This window comes from Erithacus rubecula, assembly GCF_903797595.1.
Source record: "Erithacus rubecula genome assembly, chromosome: 5".
Classification (NCBI taxonomy): Eukaryota; Metazoa; Chordata; class Aves; order Passeriformes; family Muscicapidae; genus Erithacus; species Erithacus rubecula.
The window spans coordinates 9,543,412-9,565,692 of record NC_136687.1 but is presented as its reverse complement, the minus strand read 5'-3'; the positions used below and the strand labels follow the sequence as shown (position 1 = coordinate 9,565,692).

The 22,281-nt window shown below is 36.4% G+C and overlaps 1 protein-coding gene across 5 annotated transcripts in view; it reads left to right on the top strand.

The window, feature by feature from the left end:
- The window catches only part of SORCS2 (sortilin related VPS10 domain containing receptor 2), a 530,132-nt gene that overhangs the window by 489,247 nt on the left and 18,604 nt on the right, over positions 1–22,281 (top strand). For all 5 annotated transcript variants that reach the window (XM_079307025.1, XM_079307023.1, XM_079307024.1 and 2 more), the window contains exons 18-25: positions 22–193; positions 3,662–3,848; positions 7,670–7,803; positions 8,951–9,074; positions 10,801–10,913; positions 12,523–12,648; positions 17,217–17,316; positions 18,800–18,902. In XM_079307025.1, the coding sequence (XP_079163151.1) occupies positions 22–193; positions 3,662–3,848; positions 7,670–7,803; positions 8,951–9,074; positions 10,801–10,913; positions 12,523–12,648; positions 17,217–17,316; positions 18,800–18,902 (1,059 nt within the window). The remainder of the gene's footprint in view (positions 1–21; positions 194–3,661; positions 3,849–7,669; positions 7,804–8,950; positions 9,075–10,800; positions 10,914–12,522; positions 12,649–17,216; positions 17,317–18,799; positions 18,903–22,281) is intronic.

Here is a 22,281-nt window from a genome sequence, read left to right as displayed (position 1 = left end):
CACTGCTTACTGTTTTTGCAGGTACAGGAAAGTTGTTTCTAATGTGTGTGAAGGTGGAGTAGACCTGCAGCAGAACTTAGCACACCATATGTGTCCATTGACTGCTCCCAAGGGACTTCAGATCAGCATCAGAGGAGAAAGTCTGGCTGTTAGGCCTGGGGAAGACATCACCTTCATTGTCCAACAAGAGCAGGTAGTAATGACCATTGGCTACATGGAAGTTCAATCACTGATTTTAGGGTTAGTTTCATTCCTACCTGTTTTGCTGCTGAATGAAGAATATTTTGTGCTTGAGACAAAGATTAACAGCTTTCTAAATACTGAAACTTGATTTCAAGTGAATAAGACAAGCCAGTAAACTCAGTGAACCTCCAGATTCTACCCACAGAACAGGATTTGTCTCCTCAGCAGAAAAGTCACTGGTTTCTTGGAAAGTCAGAGTAACTGGATTACAAAAGTCTTCTTGGACAGAAAATTTCAACTGCTGTATCAGAGAAGAACAGATATGCAGAGAACATTTAATACTCAGGTTTAGATGTTTTTGAGAATCAGCCTTTCAGAGAGGAATGAGGCAAATCTTTATAAAAATCAGCAAATAGCTCAGCATAAGAATATTTATTATATATATTGTATTGCCACTAGATATGGGGGTTTTTCTGTTTATTGAGAGGCAATGCCCTAAGGCCCTGACCAACAGCAGCAAGTAACTTTTGGATGAATTTTTTGCCATGGGTTTGTTTTCTCGTGCTTGTTTTTGAGCACTAGGCTATAACTGCTCTGCTCAGGTTACCAGAGTATTGTAATCCTGGCTAACCCCACTGGTTTGCAAGAACTTGAAGAAAGTTCACACATTCTGGCAAACCTGTGCTCTATAAATCAAGCACTTGGGATTTATTTCTGTAATAGAATCAAGAGGGTTACGTGCAGAACACTGGGCTGCTTAATACTTCACAGGCTCTGTGTCCCAGTGCGTGCAGTGCCCCAGCAGTTTGTGTGGCAAGTTCTGCTGCCTTTTCCTTTTAGAGTTTGTTTGGAAATGTTTATTGTAAGCCTAGAGCATTTGGTTATAATTTGGAATCTAATGATTTTGATTGGCAGTTTGACTTTTTTCCTACTGAAGCTTTCATGAATCACTGTGGCAATATGAAAAACATTTAAAATTATTCACAAATCTTCAGAAGTAAGGGATTTTGAAGAGAATCCCTTGCTGTGTTTTTTGGTGTAGTCTTTGCTCCATATATCAAAGATGAAGACAGATTTAGAAGAAATGTAGCAGTTTGGTGCCCCCTATGGCTAAGAATATTATTTAAACTCAAATATCCTGAGCATTGTTTAGGACTTAATCTGTATGACAAAGTCTAATGAGAATTCATGACAATTACTGAGTTTAAAAAACAGCTCTACTACAACAAACCAAAACACATTACTTTCTCTGGTGAACAAAATTAATTTGCTGGTTTCTGTGAATACATGTTTTTAGGTGCAAGGATACCAGACATCAGAGAGTAAAGGAAGCAGGCTTCGGGTGCATTTGGGCAGTTTGCAACTTTCCTTATAAATAATAATAACAAATAAATACATATCATGATCATAATTTTTCCCAAATGTTGTTGGATAAATATATGAATAAATAATGTTCTGAAAATCTCCTATTTTTTATGGAACTGGAAGCCCCAATTCCTTATAGACTTAGCTGTCTTTTCCCTTTGTCTCTGTTTTGCTGGCTCTCCATTCTCTCTGTCTTTACTGGTTAGGAAATAGAAATACCTTGGCACCCTCATCTTTACACTAGAGAAGCTATTAGAATAAAACACTAAGAGACCCTTCCTCTGCTGTCTTTCAATGCTGATTTCTGTCTCAGCTGGGAAAAGTATGCATGTATACTTGTTAGCATAAGAGTGAACAAGAACTGTATGCAAGCTAATGTCATCTAAAGAGATTCCACTTACTAACACATGGCTGGCAAGGAGATAACGTTTTTGCTTTAAACTTTAATAAGATATTATCTCCTCTGCAAAATTCTACTCTTCTGTTGTCCAAAGAAAGATGTTATTTGGGAAAACTATTCATAGTGAAGAGGCTTTCACAGTCCTTTATGTGTCTTGAAATATGGTGCTTAGGTATTTGATAATACTACAGGTTTCTTATAATGGGTATTTTTTACATTATAAGCAATGCTGTTTCATGTGATGAAACATGGAAGAAAATCAAATAAATACTGCAAACTAATAAAAGGAGGATATAATAATATATTTTCCTTTTTTTTTTGTAATGGAAGGGTACATAGGTCCTAGGCATGATACCTCTTTTGATTTTCAAAGAATCATAGAAATATAGACTGACAGGTTGGAAAGGACCTCAAAGATCATCTAGTCCAACCTCTCTTGGGAAAGTATAGGACAGGATACCTGTTCTGCTAAATCTTAGAGGTGTCCAACTCTGAGTAATTCACCAGTGGGGAGATTATTGCAATCACTGATCGTTGTCATTGTGAAAAGAATTACATAAGTGCTGTCTTTTAGGATTAAATTTTAAAATAAAGCAATTTCAGAGAATGGTTTCGGAGAAATGAAGTGGTTTTTTGAGTACTTTAATGTCAATCCTTTTCTGCTTTGACGGTCTTTTATGTCACTTGACCAGCGTATGGGTGTATACATTCCTTTCCTAGAGCCAGGGAAGTTTTTGAAATCAATACTTGTTTTCACAACAAAGAGGCTTTTCTACGAAGGCTGGTCCTGCAGCCTGTCTGAAGTGCATGGCTGGGATGGCCATGATCCTGCAAGCAAGCAGGAACATCCACACTGCTGGGCATAAGGAACCAGGGACACTCACTCAGGCAGTGCTGCCAGTAGTATTGAGAAAGTGTTGCTGCTCACAGCTAAAATGAATTTTCCTTTGACTACATCCAAATCACCAGTCCATGTGGCACAGGCCTGATGTCTCTCTTGAGCAGCCATGCCATAACATGAGTGATGGTCATGTTTGTCCTCTGACAGTGGTATCAGTCTTGTGGTACTTTAGGCCTGAATTTAGGAATACAGTGTCACTTAAAGGAGCACTTAGCAGAAGTGTGATTAATTATAAAATTCCATGAGATGTTTGACATGACAGAATTATTTGACTGGACTTTTAAAACTGTTTCCAAAACTCAAGTCAGTGATCTGTTTCATTAAGCATGCATCTAATTTTGCACTAGAGCTTGTTAGTTCTTGGCATGCTTTTAGCTTGGTGTAATGCTCTACCCCTGTGTGAAGATCCCAGCTTAGGTCTTAAAGGCCACATGTTTAACACTAAGAAGGTGTGGCTGGAAGGTGCTGTGAAGAATGTCTAAGCCAATTAATTTTATATTATAATTGCAAAGGCTAGAACTCGTGGGATGAGTAGTAAATTGCTAAATTGCCATATAACTTGATTAGTGGTCTGGGGTATATAATATTAAGGTAGCACCTCACTCTATGAACATGATATTATCTCTATTAGTGCACACAGCATCTGTTGCACTAAAGTAATTGCCATGGCAGTAGTGGTTTTGCTGCAGCTGGGTCACGATATCTGGCTGGGACTGAAAATACCGTTGTGCTTCCATAAAAGGCTATGAACCCGTGTCCTGTCTATATTGCTTGTGGCCATTTCAGATATCCTTGGTGCGTTTTCCTTCCAGGGTGACGTATTGAGCACCAAGTACCAGGTGGACCTGGGCGACGGCTTTCGGGCGATCTACGTGAACCTGACGCTGACGGGGGAGCCCATCCGGCACCGCTACCAGAGCCCCGGCGTGTACCGCGTCTCCGTCCAGGCGCAGAACCTGGCTGGCCACGACGAGGCCGTGCTGTTCGTCCAAGTCAGCTGTAAATCAGCTCCCTGTTTCTCACTTTGCCATTGTGGAAAAAAACTCATCTCAGCTATGAAGTAGGAAAGGGAATTGCTAGTCGCAATTAGGAGAAAGTGTATTTTTTCAATATCTCCCGCAGCCTTGCAGTGTTGTGTGTTGTTAACGCACAGGTTCGTAAACCTAATCCAGTAGGAGGTCAGAATTAGTTTTGTTTGGATTTGGCAGAAGGATGGTTTATTAATCCTTTAAATAACAAGCATGCCTCAGTATAAATTTCAGATTTGATCCATCTTCCTGATTCAACACCCCTTGTCAGCCTTAGAAGTGAAAATTTAATACTTCAAACTATGTCTTTGTAAAGCTTCCAGGTGCAGTATAAAGCAAGTTAGCAGAAGTGTTGGGAAACGTATGAGCTCTTGTGTTGTTTTAAAAAATAGTCAAAATTTCAGCGGTTCTAAATCTAAACTTTAGGCAGTTAATTCTCACAGAGTTTTAAATGGTGCTTGGATATGACTTCATGTTTGCAGGCAGTATTACTTGACTTATACTTCTCTTCCTTTCCTTAATTAAGACTGAAACAAACCAATCAAACAGATATAAAATAAAGGATAGCACTGCCCAGGGAATATCATGCACCATTGCAAGCTTAATGTACCTCAGTCATCTCAAAACTGCAATGAAGAAGAGAACTCAAAAGTGGAACTGATTTTTTCTCTTCCTTTGAGAATCAAGATAGCTGTTGCCTGTTTTCAGATGCATCAAAAATTCAGAAACTAATAACATCAAAGGAAAAGATACTCATCTTGCATTCTCCAGGTGTCTGTTTCCCTCTGTTGTGAGTGGTGTGTCTTCCATCCTAATCCCAAAGCAGTGGAAATCACTGGAGCCATATACCAAGTTGTGCACAGAGCCATCTGCTTTATGTCAGCTTGTCTAGTGACTGCTGATATTTATTTATTTTGCTAGTCAGTGTCCTTGAGTTCAGACTCTCTAGTTCTTCTTTGATTAGCAGGTGAAGGCAAACACATCTGTGCTAAAGACCAACCTCCTGTTAATATCAAGCAGAAAGAATCAGAATCAAACTTTACACCTCGGTTTCATTATCTGTTTCTCTGTTTTGTTTGCTTTTTAAATCATTTGACAACTCCAGAGAGCTCAGATAAATTACTAAGGGCTTCACTGTTACTTTTTAGAAACTTCTAGGTGCTGAGAAGTGGAGTAGGCAAAGAAATAGATCTGTACAAGCAATGAATGGAAAAAACTCTCTGTGACATCCTTCTCTCCAACAATAACTTCTAATAACAAAAATAACTTCAGAGAATGACAAGCAGTAGCAAGCCCTGATGGAAAGCAGAAGACTTACTCAAAGTGTGCTTTTAATATGGCCTGTGTTAGGATAGACAGTAAAACTAAAAGATGTTGATTTTCTTTAGTGCAGCAGATTTTCAAATTGCAGAAAGCAGTTATTTTACACAAGTAAAAGACTGGTGCCTTAGGGGGACTTGGGTGCTGAAGTGCAGAGGCAGCAGAGCACTGAGGCAGATGTGATCCCTTCCTGAGCCTGCCTGTGGGTGCTGCACAGGGACTAGCAGACTCATGGAAGTGTGTTACACAGCCTGCTTGAGTAAATGCTTTCCATGGGATTTGCTCTGTTTAATTTTTTTAGGTAAATTACAAGATTTGAGGAAATTAGTTGGCAATAATTAAACTGCAATTTCTACATTTTAGTGAAACACTAATAGCCATTGAGGGACATTTTTCACTGTGGAATGCCATGAAAGCAGAAATCTCTATAGAATCCTACTTCCAGGACTCAGCAGTCTCCAACTGATGTATTATTCCCAGGGAATTTTTTCAGAGGCAAATGGTAGAGGAAATACTTTTCATTCCTGCCAGGTTGCTATGGGATACTCTGTAATGCAGGATAATTATAAGAATTTTGGCCGATCATCCAAATCATACTTTCTGATCCAGATTAAACAATCTACAACTTCCTAATGAACTGAAATAGAAATTATAAATTAGAATTAGCATAAATGTGAGTAGGCAACTGAAAAGGCCCAAGAACTCAGAATAAAAATAACTGAAGAAGAACTACATACATTAATACATGTGCTGCATGCATTTTATTTTTCATGGAACCATGACCTTTATAGTATGGAACTTTGAAAACTACTGAAATTTTAATTTAGTTAAATAGAAATCATTTAACTTCTGTCTTAATTGTGCACACTTCAGGGTACAATGAAGCTTGTTCAGATGCAATTATGGAATTGTGTGACAGAGACAAGCAGTAATTATTCTCAGCTCTTTAATATATAGAAACAATAAACTTAAGATTACAGTCATGATTCAAATACCAAAAAACTTGGCCTCTAAAAGTTTTGGAAAAGAAAGTAATCTTCCTCAGGAGCAAAGCCATATCTCAAAGTGATCAGTTTCCTCTGTGGAAACACAAATTTACGGCAAAAGCAAAAATGTTTCTCAAATCCTTCCAGAAGAAAATCTATGTCTAGGAAGAAACAATTTAATAAAATTCCTAACATTTCTGAATTTTTTCAAAACACCATCACTGGAGAAGCATTTTTATTCTTCTAGAAGCTACTGGAGAAATTATTTGGTAAAGCATCAAACATTTCTTGAATTCATATAGGTGGTTAAAGAGTTATTGGAGAAAATGCAGTGAAAGTAGAGCCTTACATTCAGCTGAAGCACCACACAGACCAGGTGAAGTGAGGTGGAAAAGGAATTTGGGCAACTTGCTCTCAGAAGTTCAGTCAGTTTAGTCAAAGTGAGTTAGAAGTGAACAAGCAATGACTCAGTTACTGATACAAAAATAAGAGAAACACTTTAAGACCTTTAAGCTTGCCCTGAGATGAAAAATGAATTAAAAGATATTTAGAATGGAACAGAAATGGATTAGTATGCATTCTGTGTAATGAATGAATGTTGAGCTATACAGTGTTGTTTTTTTTCCCAGGTGGTTGGTACAGGTGAAGAAGAAATTCTAGTTATCACATTTACTGTTAAAAAGCTTTTACCTTCAGACATTCTGATAAAGATATACTGGGAAACCTCTGAGGGAAAGATTTTCTTTCAACACAGTTATTGTACTGTGAAACAGCAAAACACTAATAAACACAACACTTACAAGCAGATAAAGCTGCTGTAATGATGCATTTCTTTTAAACAAATAATAATGTTTATGGTTTTGGTAGTTCAGAAAGGAATAAACTTACTCTAAGGCACATTTTGGAGTCCAGAGGTTATCCATTTTGATTTGCAAATAAATGCTCCCCTGATGTACACATCTATTTTAAAGCATGCATTAATGAGATTTTTTGTGTGGTGTGAGCCATACAGCTGATATTTTATAATGAAAATGAGTAGTCAGCAGCATTCTTTTTCAGTTTTCTGCTTTTCCCTTAGCAATTTGAGATTTGTTAGATTTCTATTCACTTGATCTTTTGTTACTAAGTTAAAAAGGAAAAAAAGCTGAGATTGCCTTTTACACTTTTTAACTGGAATATTTGCTTATGTGTTCTAGAATTGGACATGAATGAAAAGAGAGGGCATGAGAAAAGTGCATTTTGTTGATCTGTCTTACTGCTTTAAGATTTTGTTTGAAGGGTCTGGGTGATCTGGGGAATGTTTTTTGGTTGAAATTGGGTATTTCCAATTATGTCCATGGCTTTCAACATGGATGTAAAAGAGGCAGGAAAAGAAGGGAGGGAAAAAGAAATTCAGGACCTTATGGTGAACAGGTGGGAGGTTTTTAGGGAATGAGATGTTAATAAATGAATTATTATTCAATGATACTTTTGGAACTTTGTTCAGCTCCACTCCAGGCTTTAAATTTAGAAGTGGTTCCAGTCATTGGGAGAAACCAGGAGGTGAACCTGACAGCCATCATACTGCCTAAGAACCCTAATTTGACAGTTTTCTACTGGTGGATAGGAAACAATCTTCAGGTACACAAATGGTTTTGACTGAAATTATTTCAATATCTTTCCAGTTAAGTTTGTCCCTTTCATTCAATTTCTAAACTGCTTTCCTTGTGGGGGAAAACAACAATTTATTCTACTTCATTACCTGTGGAAAAAACCCAAATACTAGAAGGGGATGGATTTGGGATCATAACTGGTGAATGATGAAATTTGGATTTATGCAGTTCCAAGCTAATAACATGATGTAAATTAAAATGCTAAAAAACCCCAAAAAATAAATAGATTACTGGTTTGGTTTTTTCATTGTAGAAATATTCTTTGGAAGTCTAAAATAGCTGTCATATAAAAAAAAATAAATGTGCTATCTTAAATGGTATCAAAACATTGGGAGCACTCAAACAATCCAGTTTTATTCATTTGGGGATCAAAGTCTATGTAAACATGTCCTAGAGCATTAAATATCCAAGTATTTCTATTGGGAATATTTATTGTATAGCTGGGTTAATTTCTTTTGAAGTAATTTTTTCAGTAACAGATTAGTAAAATATTTTTTTTTATGAGACAGACTAAGTGTGACAGAGAAATGCTTCAAATAAGTGCAGTGGGCTTTTTTCTTGTGAATATGCTGTCTGCCATAATCCCAGCCTGTATCTGTTCATCATTATTGACTTTGCCATTGCAAGAACAGGCAGAGGATCTTGTGAAGGGTTTTGTGATTCTGAAGGATGTGATAAGGGAACAGAGTATCTCAGCTCCACCTTAGAGGTTACTGTGGGCTGGTGCTCTAAGTTGTCAGCATTAATCCTTTTGACCCTGACATAACCTACATTTTTGAGGTGAATTACTTGCTTCATATAATCTTGTAGAGATTGTTGAGTCTCCCTCAGACTCCATTAATTCTAGTGGGATCTGACTGAAAATGTCATATTCAACCAATTACTCTAAAGTAAATATTTTCCTCATCTGGCTGCTATTCTGATTATATAGGATGCTTTTAGGGAAAGAAAAATTCGATATTGAAAATTTTATTTGATTAATTTGATAAAATATTGAAAAAATTAAATTTTTGGGGAATTTTTTTAGTGGTATTTTTAACAACAGTCTCTTCCAGCACTGTTCTCATGGCTCTTGCTGAAGTTCTGTTTTTAACTGTTCTTTGTGTTTTTTAAAGCCACTGCTTACATTGGAGAGTTTTCTGGTGACAACATTTGCTGAGACAGGTGATGTCAGAGTTACAGTACAAGTTTCCTGTGGGAGCTCTATGCTTCAGGACTCAAAAGTTGTCCATGTTTTTGGTGAGACATTTGGCTTTTCCCCCTTTTTTTTTGTTTCATATGTATTTTTATTGGACCTCTAAAACCAGCCCTACAACAAGTGAAACTACTGTAAAATTATATCCAATGCTAGATTTAATTGTTATAACTATAGACATGAATAGTCACTAAATAACTCCACAAAGCTGAACAGTGGGATTGTATGGGAGGTTCGATCTCAAACATTTTGTTTCCATCACTTATTTCAAATGTTACTGTGGTTCCCAGGTGCTAGATATGTTTAAGTAGTAATATTTTGGCCTGTGACTAGTAAGTTTCCCAGAATTTGTAAGAAGGTAGTCTAAATACCTCTGAAAAAAAAGAAAACTTAGTTGGGTATATGCTGTCAGCATTGAAAACCACATCAAATAATTGCCTTTTATCACAATATGTCACTGTTACCTTGATGTTTATCTGATATTTTGGATCAAATATAGCTCTGCTATAATTATTAAATAACTTTTCAGCCCTTGTTCCACACTGTGCCCTGGTGTGGCTTTTTTGTGTTTTATAATGTGGTGACAAGGCATAATATACTGTGGAAAATGTAGTGCTGGGAAATTATTTGCATTTGTATTTGTGCTGTCACATGTGAGAATTGTGATAAGTATAAAGAGCTTTTATTTTAATGCAGAGCTAAAAGCCTTCAGATATCATGCAATACAAGATGTGATACATCTCTATTGTCTGAAGAAGATTCTGTTATTTTTGCTTTTAGTACAATTACTAATTTGAAATAATGACAAAACTCCTACTTATGCTAAATGGAGCTTTTATGAACCTTCTCCTTTTCCAAGATAAATGGATACAACATTTATGCTGCCACTTATAAATACATCAGCTTTTTTAGAAATCTTTAGAAATATAACCCTCTTAGTGTGACTACATCAATGGCTTTATCATTTCAGTGCTCCTTTTGCCAATCCTGATATCAAGAGCATGAAAGTTCTGGCCATCAGGAAAATAAAGCAACTTTTGAAAAAGAAAGCCATTTTAAAACAAAATTCTGTTGGAAATACTGGGGGGGAAAGCAGGTTTGACTTGTGCATTTCAGAGGTTCTCTATCCCTGCTTTGCATTAAGTTCCCTAGGTTTTCATCCAAGAATAGTGTAGGGAGAAAGGGAAGATTTTAGACAGTACTTTCTGAGGATCAACCCATTTCTGGTATTTTGGATTTTTTTACAATATCCAGAGAAATATTGTGGGCGTACCTTTGTTTTATTTTGTCTTCAAAGAGGGAAGATTTTAGTCTTTGTCATACCATTTCTGTTCTTGTTTATGGAGGAACGTATTCCTTTTATATGGAAAACAGAAACATGTAGTGAAAAAAACCCCACATGCTTATGATTCAGCTAGAATAAAATCCATTGGTACATTATCATTTCAAATAAAAGACTTCCTTTTAATACTCCCTGATTGACCTAGGGGAAAATTATTGGGAACATTATGACCCTAGAACATGTAAGTAAGTCTGCTTTATTTCCTTTTCTTCCTCCTTTTTTAGTCTTTGGGCACAATTTTGATGATGTTGGTAAAAATACAGAAAGAAATGGAGTGCCTGACAACAGAGAGCAGCAGGGGTCCTGGATACTGCAACGCTGCACTGCAAAAAGTGCTAAATAGAGACTTTTACCTTTTAGCTCTATCAAACCATCAAACCCCTTTTGCAGTCTGGTTTATTTCTTGCTGTTTCTGTTTGTTTTCCTAGATCATTTTCATGTTCTTCCTCTGAAGTTTACAAAGCACCTGGACATGTACAACCCCGACATCCCGGAGTGGAGGGAAGACATCGGGCGGGTTGTGACGCGACTTCTCGCAAAGGTGCTCTCTCAGATTGGCCCAAATGTGTTCCCTCACCACTCATAAAGACTGAAGGTTAAGTTAATACCTTCTCATTTAGAAGGTATTTTAAAATGGAGGCAGAGCAAAATAATAAATTGAACCTCATGAGCCACGTTTCAAGCAAGTTTGAGCCTAGTGTCACCTTTAAGTGCAAGCTGTCGCTGATGATGTTGAACACAGTTTAGGTCTAACACAGCCTAATTGGCAATTAATACTAAATACTGCTCTCTGGGATTGGGGATAGACATATTAGCAAACACTGCTGACTCCAAAGCAAGAAGAGTTAAGTAGATTAAATGTGATAGATTTAGAAGATAAGCAATGTAATATAAAAGACATCATCAATGTGTAAAAACAAAGCAAAAAGAAAATATTAACAGTGCTTGTTCTGTAACTTTGAAAATTATGTATTATATATAGGCACACAATTTGTACAGCTGTTTTTGTAGAGCATGTTCACAAAAGAAATGTGGATTGGGAACAACTGAATCCTGTAGGTTAAATCAAATGCAAACTATGCCACAGTAGTGCTGTGGCAATAGATCAACTCTTGGAAGCTTTGAGCTCCAGAGTTGTTCAGGTACACACCCTGCCAGCAACTGAGGGTGCACACGTGGCTTTCATGAGGGCAGTAACACTGAGATACAGCTTGATATTTTTTATAAAATATTTGAATTTTAAATCACTTTGCTTTTCCTGGGTTTGCAATTGTGCAAATCAGGTTCTAAACTTTGAATTTATAGCAGTTCCTGCTTTTATTTTTTTTTCGAGATTCTTATCAAATGTCAGATTAATTTCTTGCTTTTTTTCTACTTAAACTCATTCCATAATGAGTTCCACAGTGTCAGTCAAAAAGTATTTGATTCCTCCTATAAAATAGCTCTCTCATTTTGATAATTGCTAAAACATTTACCAAAGTGTATGAACAATTTAATGGAGTTTCAGCATCTGTTTGAGGAAGGTTAAGGAAAAGGCCCAGGGTGTGGTTTTTAGAATTGTGTGGCTGCATTGTACAAAACATGGAGAAATTTGGGACTAAAAGCCAAACTATTTTACAAAGAGATACACTTGTCTTTCAGCAGAGAATGAAGGTATTCATTACAATTTCAGGAATTGAACCTGAGTGTTAGTCTCACATTGGAAAACTTCTCTCTGTCCATTAAGCAGCTTCTTAAGTAACCTTCAAAAGCTAAAGTTAGCTGTAATGAATACATACTTCTAAGTCTATCCTATGTCTGAGTGGCCCACAAAGGATCCTAAATCACTTAGGATTTTTTTTTATGTTACCTTAGAAGTGTTCAGCCATTGCAGAATTTTGACAAAACCTGAAAACCTCTTTGTTTTGCTTCATTTTGTGATGCCACTGAATTACTTTAATGTGATAACAACACTTAGATCTTTCAATATTCAAAGAGCAGCTCACATTTCAGTACAGTTATGTTTTGTTTATATGCTTTGTTCATGTTTCAGCTTCTAGTGGAATTCCCTTTAAATATTGAGGATCTGAACACCGAAGTCTAAAAGCCTTATGTGGAGTTATTTCTGTATTTTATATAAAACACAAAGTGTGCCTTTGTTGTCTTCACAGGAGACCAGTATACCCGAGGAAACACTCATGACAGTTGTGAAACCTGGTCTGCCCACAACTGCTGACTTGCATGTGCTACTACCAGCAAATCAACCAAAAAAGAAGAGAAGCATAACTAGTGATAAGGTAACCAGAGCAATGCACATCTGCCTAGACCAGTCTTCTTCCTGTTTTGCAATAAGTGGCTGTGCTCTCATTGTCTTTCTATGAAATTAAGAGGTGATCCCTGCCTGTGTAAAGATCTCACTCCCACCTGACAAGATGCATGTGAATGCTACAGCAGCTATGTCTGCTGTGTTTGACAGTGTACAGGCCTAATTCTTTCTGGAATTAATTTCTTAAGAATATTTAATATTGGTCTGTGTTTTAAACAGAAACAACAGTGATGCATGTCATTCTAGGAAGATCCAGTAAAGCAAAGAGTCTCTGCATTGTCTTCAGAAGGAAATTAGATTTCAGGTCCAAACAATCCCAATACCTTAGTCTTTGACCCATAATGTAAAGACCATCAAGTATTTTCTGCCCTTGTAAGAAAATGTCCTTTTCAATTGGAAAGAAACAAATTTAGTAAACACAGGATTGAAAATCAGACATTAGTTTCTCTCTAGTTGTTTTCAAATCATGTTTCTTTCATAGCAAAATACTTCATGGCAGTTGAAAACCAGAAGACTGTTTGGCACTTACAATTTATTATATTTGTCCTTTTGCTGTGATAGAGAAGAAATAGATCCCAGCTCTGTGCCTGTACCTTGCAGTTCATGTCCTGCCAGTTACAAAGAATCAGTGTAAGGTATTATCCTTAATTTAGAAGGGCATTTTACAACTTTTTAAGACCAGGTCACAGTTTCCAAACAGCTGGAGAAGCAGGTAAGACAAAGCTCTTCATATTAACATAAACCAAATAAATTGTGTTTGGAGTTCATGAGAACCTTTGGAAGGTCCAAAGAAGTATGTTGAAGTTGTCCAAGTGCTTGAACAGGAGGTGTCAGACATGAAAATGTACAGACTGTGGTGTGGATGCACAAAGTTTTCTGCTTTTTTGGCAGAAACCCTTACTGTTCTCTTGTGTAATCACAGTGAGAATTCGTGGGAGTCTGAATTCCTGATTATGTTGCTGGAAATATTTAATATTAGCAGGTTGTTTCTTTTGTAGAGATCAATTAATGAACTAAGCCTTTCAGCCAGGGGAATATTACTGCTTCAAAATTATTTGAAAATTTCCATTTCTTGAAGAAGCAAGGTGAACCTTCTGAAAGAAATTCCTTATTCTGAGCCTGTGGGGAATGGATGTGTTCAATAATTTAAGGAAACTAATGGTGTTAGATTCTTTTGGTTGTACAAACATTTTATTTCAGTGTAAAGATTAGTTCCCTTTAAATCTCAATTTCTATATTAGTGCTGTCCTTCAAGGCAGCTTAAAGAATATCAGTTAAAATCAATGCTGTCTCAAGGTTTTTCTTATATTTGAAACATCAAGTGAGTTACTTTGAAGCATAAAGAGGAGTAATCACATGCTGGAAGTTATTCAGTGGGATGTAGGTATGTCACAGTAGTGTAGCAGGACATGGTTTTGTAATTAGTTCTCCAGTAAGATCCTACAAAAGTTTTCTGGAACTAGAGAAGCACAGGGAGGGGAAATTAATTGTATAATCTAGAGAATAGGTGTACATTTCTGACATTGCTAGGATGAACCAGGTCAGACCCAGGTGTCTGGGGCTGGAGCAGGAACAGGAACAAGGGAGACAGCAGCCTGTGCTATGCAGTGATAATGAGTCAGGTGCACCAGTGTCACATCTCAACACCAGTTGTTTTATAGACTACAGTGCTGTAGAGATGTACAGCCAGTCTTCTTATGACTGCTGCCTACATTTCTGGTTTTATATTATTGCTAATGGACGTTGTTTTAGCTATTGATATGTGCATATAAGTTTGTTGGTTTAGACTTGAATGGCAAAAATTCTGATTGAATGTGTTATATCTGAATCAATTGTGACTTGAGAAATATCCTGAAAATATACTCTATATGAATAAACTTAGAAGCAATAGCTTCTGGTAAGTCAACTAGAAAATACTCATATTGTCATATGTTTAAAGATTCCTTACATTCCCTTCTGTTACTAGAAGAGAATCTTGAAGGATTTTATCATAAATCACTGGAAGGATGTGCTTTCTCTCACTGCCCGTACCAGTTCTCAAAGTCAGTGTTGTGACACTTTTGTGAGGACTCAGCAGTGAACAATGTTTTCTCCACATTGGAGAGGTGTCCCTGATACCCTTAACTTAGTTATAAAATGCCTTTTCTTAAAGAGAACCTCTTTGTTCTCAGCTGAACACCTTTTATATTTGGGAATATTACATTATTTCAGAAAGATTAGATATTTCTTGCTCAGGCAGAAAACACCTGCTTGCTGGAGTTTTTATTGGTGCTTTACAGGGAGTGTTGGGATGTGATACTGTTTATTAGGTCAGTCATGTAGCATATGAATCATTACTGATAAAAATAGCCATCAATAACAAAGATGGTAACTAAGCTGACAGTGCAGTAGGAGGAGCCCTTTGGAAAATTCTGAAATTTTATTCCATTCTGACAAGAGCCCTTTTTATTTCAAATATATGCAGGGAGAAATAAAAACTGACTGTGATTTAACCTGCTTTCAAGAACAGAGAATTTTCAAAAGTATTCCATTCTAATTATTGACTCCAGAGAAGACTTGGTGGCTTAATTTATGCACATCTATTGCATATCTAATGTCAGGTGGGATAAGTCCAGTTGAAAGTGTCAATTAAAGTGCAATTAAACTATAATCTGGAAGACAGGGGCTCTGAGGAAGATTTCTATCCAGACAAACTACTTCACAAAAATTCCCAGTGAGTTGCTTTGGCAAAAAGAAAAATTCAGAACTCAAGATGTGTAAGTGGGTAAGAGGTTGAATAGAGTCATTAATTTTCATTCTTTTAAATCTTATACCACAGGAGCCATTGTGTCCACATTTTCAAATATTGTCATTGTAAAGGATGTAGAAAAAGAAGGGGGAAAATTCAAATGCTGGTATATGAACCTTAACTTAAGAAGTCTAGATAGGTGCTTCAAAGGCCACATTTGTTTTTTAAAATGCTGGAGAGGTGGCAGCACCACACCCAATAAATACCTTGGGGAAGGGAAAAAATAAAAGCTATGAGCACTGAAAAAAACATCAGTCTATCAGTGAAATAAATAAGCCAGAAATTTGGTTGGATTCACATGAGATTGAAATTTTTGACCTGAGGACATGTTGTTCACATAGATTTGGGTACCAATCCAGCAGTGGGGAGTTAAATAACAAAAAAGTCTTAATGACTTAAGCAAAAACTACACCAAATATTGGGCTCCTTATGAATCTGCCAGGAAAATATAAAGAATCAAAAGTTATGGATCTCAGAAATTAGATTTACTGGCTGTAAGTCAGATTAACCTAAAGCAGTTGTCTCACTTACACTGTACACCATGAACCCATGAATGGACCTGGATCGATACAAAGAAACTTTATTTCATTGATAGAAGCATCATTTCAAAGCCTCCTAATCAGTGGATTTGTCATATCCATTTTCTATTCAGGCTTTGGGCAACAAGATAAATACTTAGGAGCTGTCTGCTGTAATTGTCTTGTGATATAACTGAAGCCATGATCATTTCACTCTTACATTGAGTCATTCTCACATTAAAAATTTTAATAAAATCAGAGCAATAACTTCAGAAGTTAGATATTCCTCAAAAAGAATGATGATATTTGAACTTTTGTATAGTGTCTGCCCATAATAGGAGAGGGACTACAGGGATTTTTATCCATTATACTTCAAAAGCTTGTCAAAGATGAGCACCATAATTGATAATATCGTAAAAGGAGTTACTTGTGAATGTTTCATGGATATAAAGCAAATTTCTAATTTGGCATCCTTTGGGAAGTTGTGTCCCAAATTATAAGGCATAGAGTATAAAACTATCTTTGATCTTTTAGAAAATTGACCATGTTGAAGACACAAGCAAGTAGAAAGTATAATTCAGACAATTTGTCATCTGGGGTTAGGATGTGAGGGTATATTTAATGGTTCTGCTCCATAAAAATATGAGAGACCATATTTCACTATGCTCTATCCACTGGAGGAAAATGGGAGGAATACTGATTTTTTTTCCACATGGGTGAATGTATATATTTCTGGGAGTATTGTTAAAAATTAGCTATAAATGGAATTCATTCCATTCTGGGTAAGGAGGTAAGGTAAATTATGACATGCAGTTCATTTTTAAATAGTAGTTACTTTTCATGGCAAGAAATCCAAAGTGACATCACAGGTTTTCTTCTGATAGGTTAGAAGAATGGGAGGTTTTTAATATGGATTATGCATTGTGTGAGTTATGACCCAGGTAAACCAAATAGTGTGTGCAAATTGCTTACTGTCTGTGACATACTGAGTAAATGTAAAGACTTGGATAATCCAAAAGAAAGGTTTGCCTATAAAATTGTGACATTTTCAGCTTATATGTCTTCTGGAGTTTTGCTTGGTTTTTAAATATTGAATTTCTTTTGAATTTCAGCTCATCATTGACAAGTGCTTTTACCATTTAAAGAACCCGAGGTTTTCTTTTTTAAGACATAGGGTGCCTCAAAGTGGAAGAGAGCACAAGACAACTGACATTCTCTCTGTTGTATTTTCAGAGAATAGCAGCAATAAAGCAGGCCCTGAATGCACACAACATCAGTTTCTTTCTGAGGGGAGGATACTGGGTCTTAGTGACTTTAGCTGACTCCAGTTCAGGTAAATATATCAAAAAGCCATCAATAGATCAACTTTTGGATGCCTGTTCAAGTTCTAATAATTTAAGGAGAAAATCTTTATCAATATATGTGTGTACATATAACACATATGTATATACTTGGTACTTGTTCCATATAAATAGACACACATATGATTAAATATATGTTTGTATATATACTCATACATGTATATATGTGTACATCTTTGTTTGGTCATTATTATAAATATATAAAATAATTTTTTTAATGTTTCCATTTTGTCATATCTTGTGATTTGTACCACAAGCTCCTTGTTTTTCCTGTGTAACCACACATAAAGTAAATACCTCCATTGTACAAAATAGTGCCCTGAAGGAGGAGCCAATTAGGCTTCACAAACTCATGATCTGGTGATCTAAAGGCTCTTTAGGCTGCACTGGCTGCTAAGAAAGCAGAACTTCTTTGCCATATATCAGCCATTAACTGCTGCTGTAACTACATGGGTATAACACAAGGCTTGCTGCATCTCTGCCATGTGTCTCTGATCTTCTGATCAACTAATGGGAAGGTTGCTGCAGGGTCTCCACTTTGCTAGTCCTGTCCTGAGATAAATTATGCTTTTTCTCTGTTTAATCAAATGGAAACAGCGTGGGGCATTTTTTGTGTGCATTTCCTGCCTCCCTGGATTCACTGTTGATGGAAAGTGGTTGAAGAGAGTTAGTGTGCATACATGTGTGTATTTTGATCAGGGAGACATTAAAATGATGTTTTGACTTGAATCCAGCCTTGACTTGAATCTTTTATGAGAATGTCCTGTAATTTTTGTTTGTGTATTATCTCCCATAATGTATCCCTCTTTATTTATTTCAGTGTGTTGTGGGAGAACAGCTTTAGCCAGCCACTATCAATTTGTGTAAATGCTGGTGTGATATTTTATCTGTCAGCTCTCTGTAGAAGACAAAACCCTTATCTAGTTGCTAATGTAGAATTGTGCTGCAGTCTCACTGTGGTACCTTGTCTGGTGTAAAGGGCTGACATTCCTTTGCCAGCACAAAAGGGATTGAAAGAAGCCCATGTTCATTCCAGCCTTCACCAATGCATGACCTTGATGAGGCCATTTGTTGTTCAGAGCCTTAGTTTCTCCATCTGTGAAATTAATACAACCCTGCTTTTGCAAAGCATGTGCTGAGTAAATGTGTGATCATTTACTATGATAACTTCAGATTCCCTGAAAAAAACCCAACCAGCCACTGAGTATGCAAATAATTAAATCTTCAGGACCTTGGGTCTTGATATTTGTTTCTTTCTTTTTTTTTTAAAGAGTAACAAGTCACCAATTAATTTTGTGGTTTTGCCTTCCTGAAGAAGCCACAGAGTGAAAAGTGCAAAAATAGCAACCAATATTTTTGACCTGGAAATTAAGTAGAAAAGAGCATTGAAGATTGTGAATGATGTGGAAGGGGACATGCAAAACTGCAAAACTGTTCTTTTATTTTGTTTTTCAGACTCTCAGAGGATTGGAGGAGGCAGTGGCTACTGGGCTATTGTGGTTCTCTTTGTTATTTGTTTAGTTGCAGTTGGGGCTTTCATCCTCTACAAGTTCAAAAGGCAAGTAAACTTTAATCAATATGTGCATTTAAATAATTAGATTTATCCAAAGATAAGAGGATTTTTTATTTGTACGGAAGATTTCTTGAAGAATTTAAAGAAGTATACCACTTTTTCTGAACTTTTCAGACATCAAGGTGTTGCACTGATGCTTGTTTCACTTGCTGTCCTCCAAGATAAATATCAACAGTATGGGAACTATGGAGAGTTTGTTCATTTTGTCTAAATAACACCATCAAGAATCAGAGCTGAACTAAAATATTATTCCTGATTAATTCCCTTCTCATTACTCCTAACACTTATGAATAAGGTAAAACTATCGGGACAGGGAGTGAATCTGCAATGCTGATTTTTTATAAAAGTAGTTTTATCAAAGCCTGTAATGCTCTGGGGCTTCTCTGTGCACACATTAAATTTTAATTGCTGAGGCAATGCCATGGAGAATGACTGACAGGAAGAGATTAGTGTTAATTTGGCTCCAGAGTGTGTGGGGGGAAGGAATATTTCTGCAAGTGGCCCTTGTGTGGAGCACATTCTCAAATCTGACAATTCTGGCCTTGGACAGTCCAGTGTGTCTTTAGTCTGCAACTGATTTTAATCCAAGCTGCTGAGCAATTTAAATAATTTGTTCTTGTTCATGAGACAGTGCTATCATTGTCTATCCTACTGGCATTTCTGTATCTCTGGGGCATTCAGAAGCTGTTGGGTTTGGGCATACTGGAAACAAGCCATCATCATCATCATCATCATCATCATCATCATCATCATCATCATCATCATCTCCTGTTGTCCTTCCTCAGGGACGATTCTTAATTATTTGCCTCATTTTTAAATGGGTGATTTTTATTTAAAATAAATATAAGTTTGTTGAACAAGGAGCAGCATTAAGTTTGTGACAGCAGTAAATGTAGCTAGCATTAAGTAAGAGTTTGTTTAGCTGAAGTATTTTTATGTCAATAGAGGAAAACCCATTTTTCTTCAAGAACCTATGATTTTTAGAATTCATGGTGACTGATTGCTTTAAAGGACAATGCACAGAATACTACATCAGACTGTCTACAACAGAATAAAAATCCATTTTGCTCTTTTAGGTGCCTGAAGCAAGGAAAAACATAAAAATGGTTGATGTGATGTAATTATATTATTTCAATAGCAATACAATGGAGGAATTTCTGTTTATGGTTTTGATAGTAAAACTTCCTTGTGATATCTTTTAAAAGCTACCTGATTTATATCTTTTATTAGCTCTTAAATGAGAGCAATTAAATAACAGACACAATTACTGCATGGTAGAAGGAGTATAAAATATTCAGGAAAGGAATAAAAACATAATCTTCCTTGAGTTCTTTCTAAGATACCCAATGAACCATTTTTTTTTAAGTAGAGCTTTTATTAAGAAGGAAAATATAGTTCAATTTCCAAATTGTGAGCTTTAATGTCTCTCACACTTCTATATATAATTTGTGAAAATCATTTGCCTTTACATTTGGAGGTGGGTGGTAATTTAGATGCAAGTGAGGACTATTGTGAGATATATTCAAAAGTTTGTCAGTAGCCTAAAAACTGTTGTTGGCATTGATGAATGACCATGCAGCAGTATTCAATTTTAGTCTGTACCTTATCTGTTTCTGAGATATTTGACAGAATCCTTTTTAAATATTCCTGCTAAGCTTTTCAAAATTGACTTTTTTTTTTTTTTTTTGGTTGCATCCTTCATTTGCGATTTCTTCAAAGAATATTGAGTATACCTAATCAGTGCTATGTTTCAAAAATGACTTTTTCCTCCTGGGATCCCTGTGAAAACTCCTGTCCCACCAAAATCTTTAATCCCTTTTAAAAAGTCTTTCCTGTGTTTGTGGAGATGGTTTGCTGGATCCCCATGGAATACTTGTTGGGAGTACAGGCCCTTTAAAGTCAGTACAGTGAGTACATGAGTTTACAAACTGGCCCACAGGGGCTGAGGCTAAGAAATGAGTGTCCTTTATAGAACTAAAAGTTGCAAGTTATAATGCATAAAGGCAACTTTTCAATATTATGTGCCTGGGTATTAAAAATTAATTTGCTGAAAGAATGCCATAGGCAATAAAAAATGTGCAATTTTAGGTGGTAATTTCAGAATTACTCTGGCCTATGGTAACTCAGATAACTTGGGAAAATAAAATTATGATTTAATTCCAAACAGAAATTACAGATGTGTAAAGTTTTGAAAACATAATACTGTCCTTAATTATAATGTATGATTTACAAATATAAAGAGTAGATTAGAGATATTTGGTGGTGCTTTCCCTTCATTCATATAGATTAATAGAAAGGTTAAAACTCCTTTTTCCCTACACCAGTGAAATTTTTTTCTTGATCCTAGTTTTATCACTACACTGGTTGGGTGTACAGGACCTGGCATTGGAGCAAATACAAAGCAGGTGGTTTGCAAGAGATTGTATGAGCATGTCTTGGGTTGCTCTCTCTTTCTCTCTTTATTTTCTCTGGCTCAAAGTTAAGTTTGATACATGCAAAGATGCAAGATGGAAAATCTGGCTTGCAAAATCAGATGGTAACTGGACTGGCAGGGAGATTACAGCTTCATACATGAAAGCATGCCATCTATTTGCAATGACAGTGTTCAGGACTTGTGATGAGAAAAGAAGAGAAAATATCAAGGTTTTGTGTAGACCTACAGCTTTGATAGAAAATGGCAAAACATGCTCAAACTGCCCCAAGCTTTCTGAGTTCTGAGGCTACTTGTCTCCAAGCATGGTCACCTGCCCAAATTATTCCTGATGTGCATGTCATAAGAACTTGGGTACTAATTTACACTAATTTTTGTCAGACTGAGCTGGGAAATGAAATATGATGTTGACAAGACATCAGTAACTAATCCAATACCTCTTTCTTAAGTAATGAAACTTGCTGCCTCTATTTAATTTCTCATTTTTTGAAAACTGCAATATTCAGTATGAAAAACTGGTGTCCTTGACAAGTACATCAAACAAAATTAGTTTGGGAGAGAGCTGTGATGTAAAAATAACAATCCTGCATAAGATTCTTTGTTCAATGCCTCATATGCAGAAAAAGAAAATAATATTTATTCTAATTAGACAGGGGTGGGTAGGGGAAAAACAGTGGCAGATTCATGTAGAGGTAGTGAGATTTTGGCTGATTAGTTACAAGCATAGTACAAACCAATGCCACCTCATCCCTCCTCACGTGATGCCCATTAAATAGAAAATATGTAAAGGGTATAATTGCTCACTGCTCTGATGAAGTTTAAAATTTTATGATCTGCTGGATAACCAGAGCTGTCATGGCTGTCTAGCTGGGTCACATCTATTCTTATATGCCCTAATCTCAAATACTTAAGCATTGACTAGGAAGACTGCTG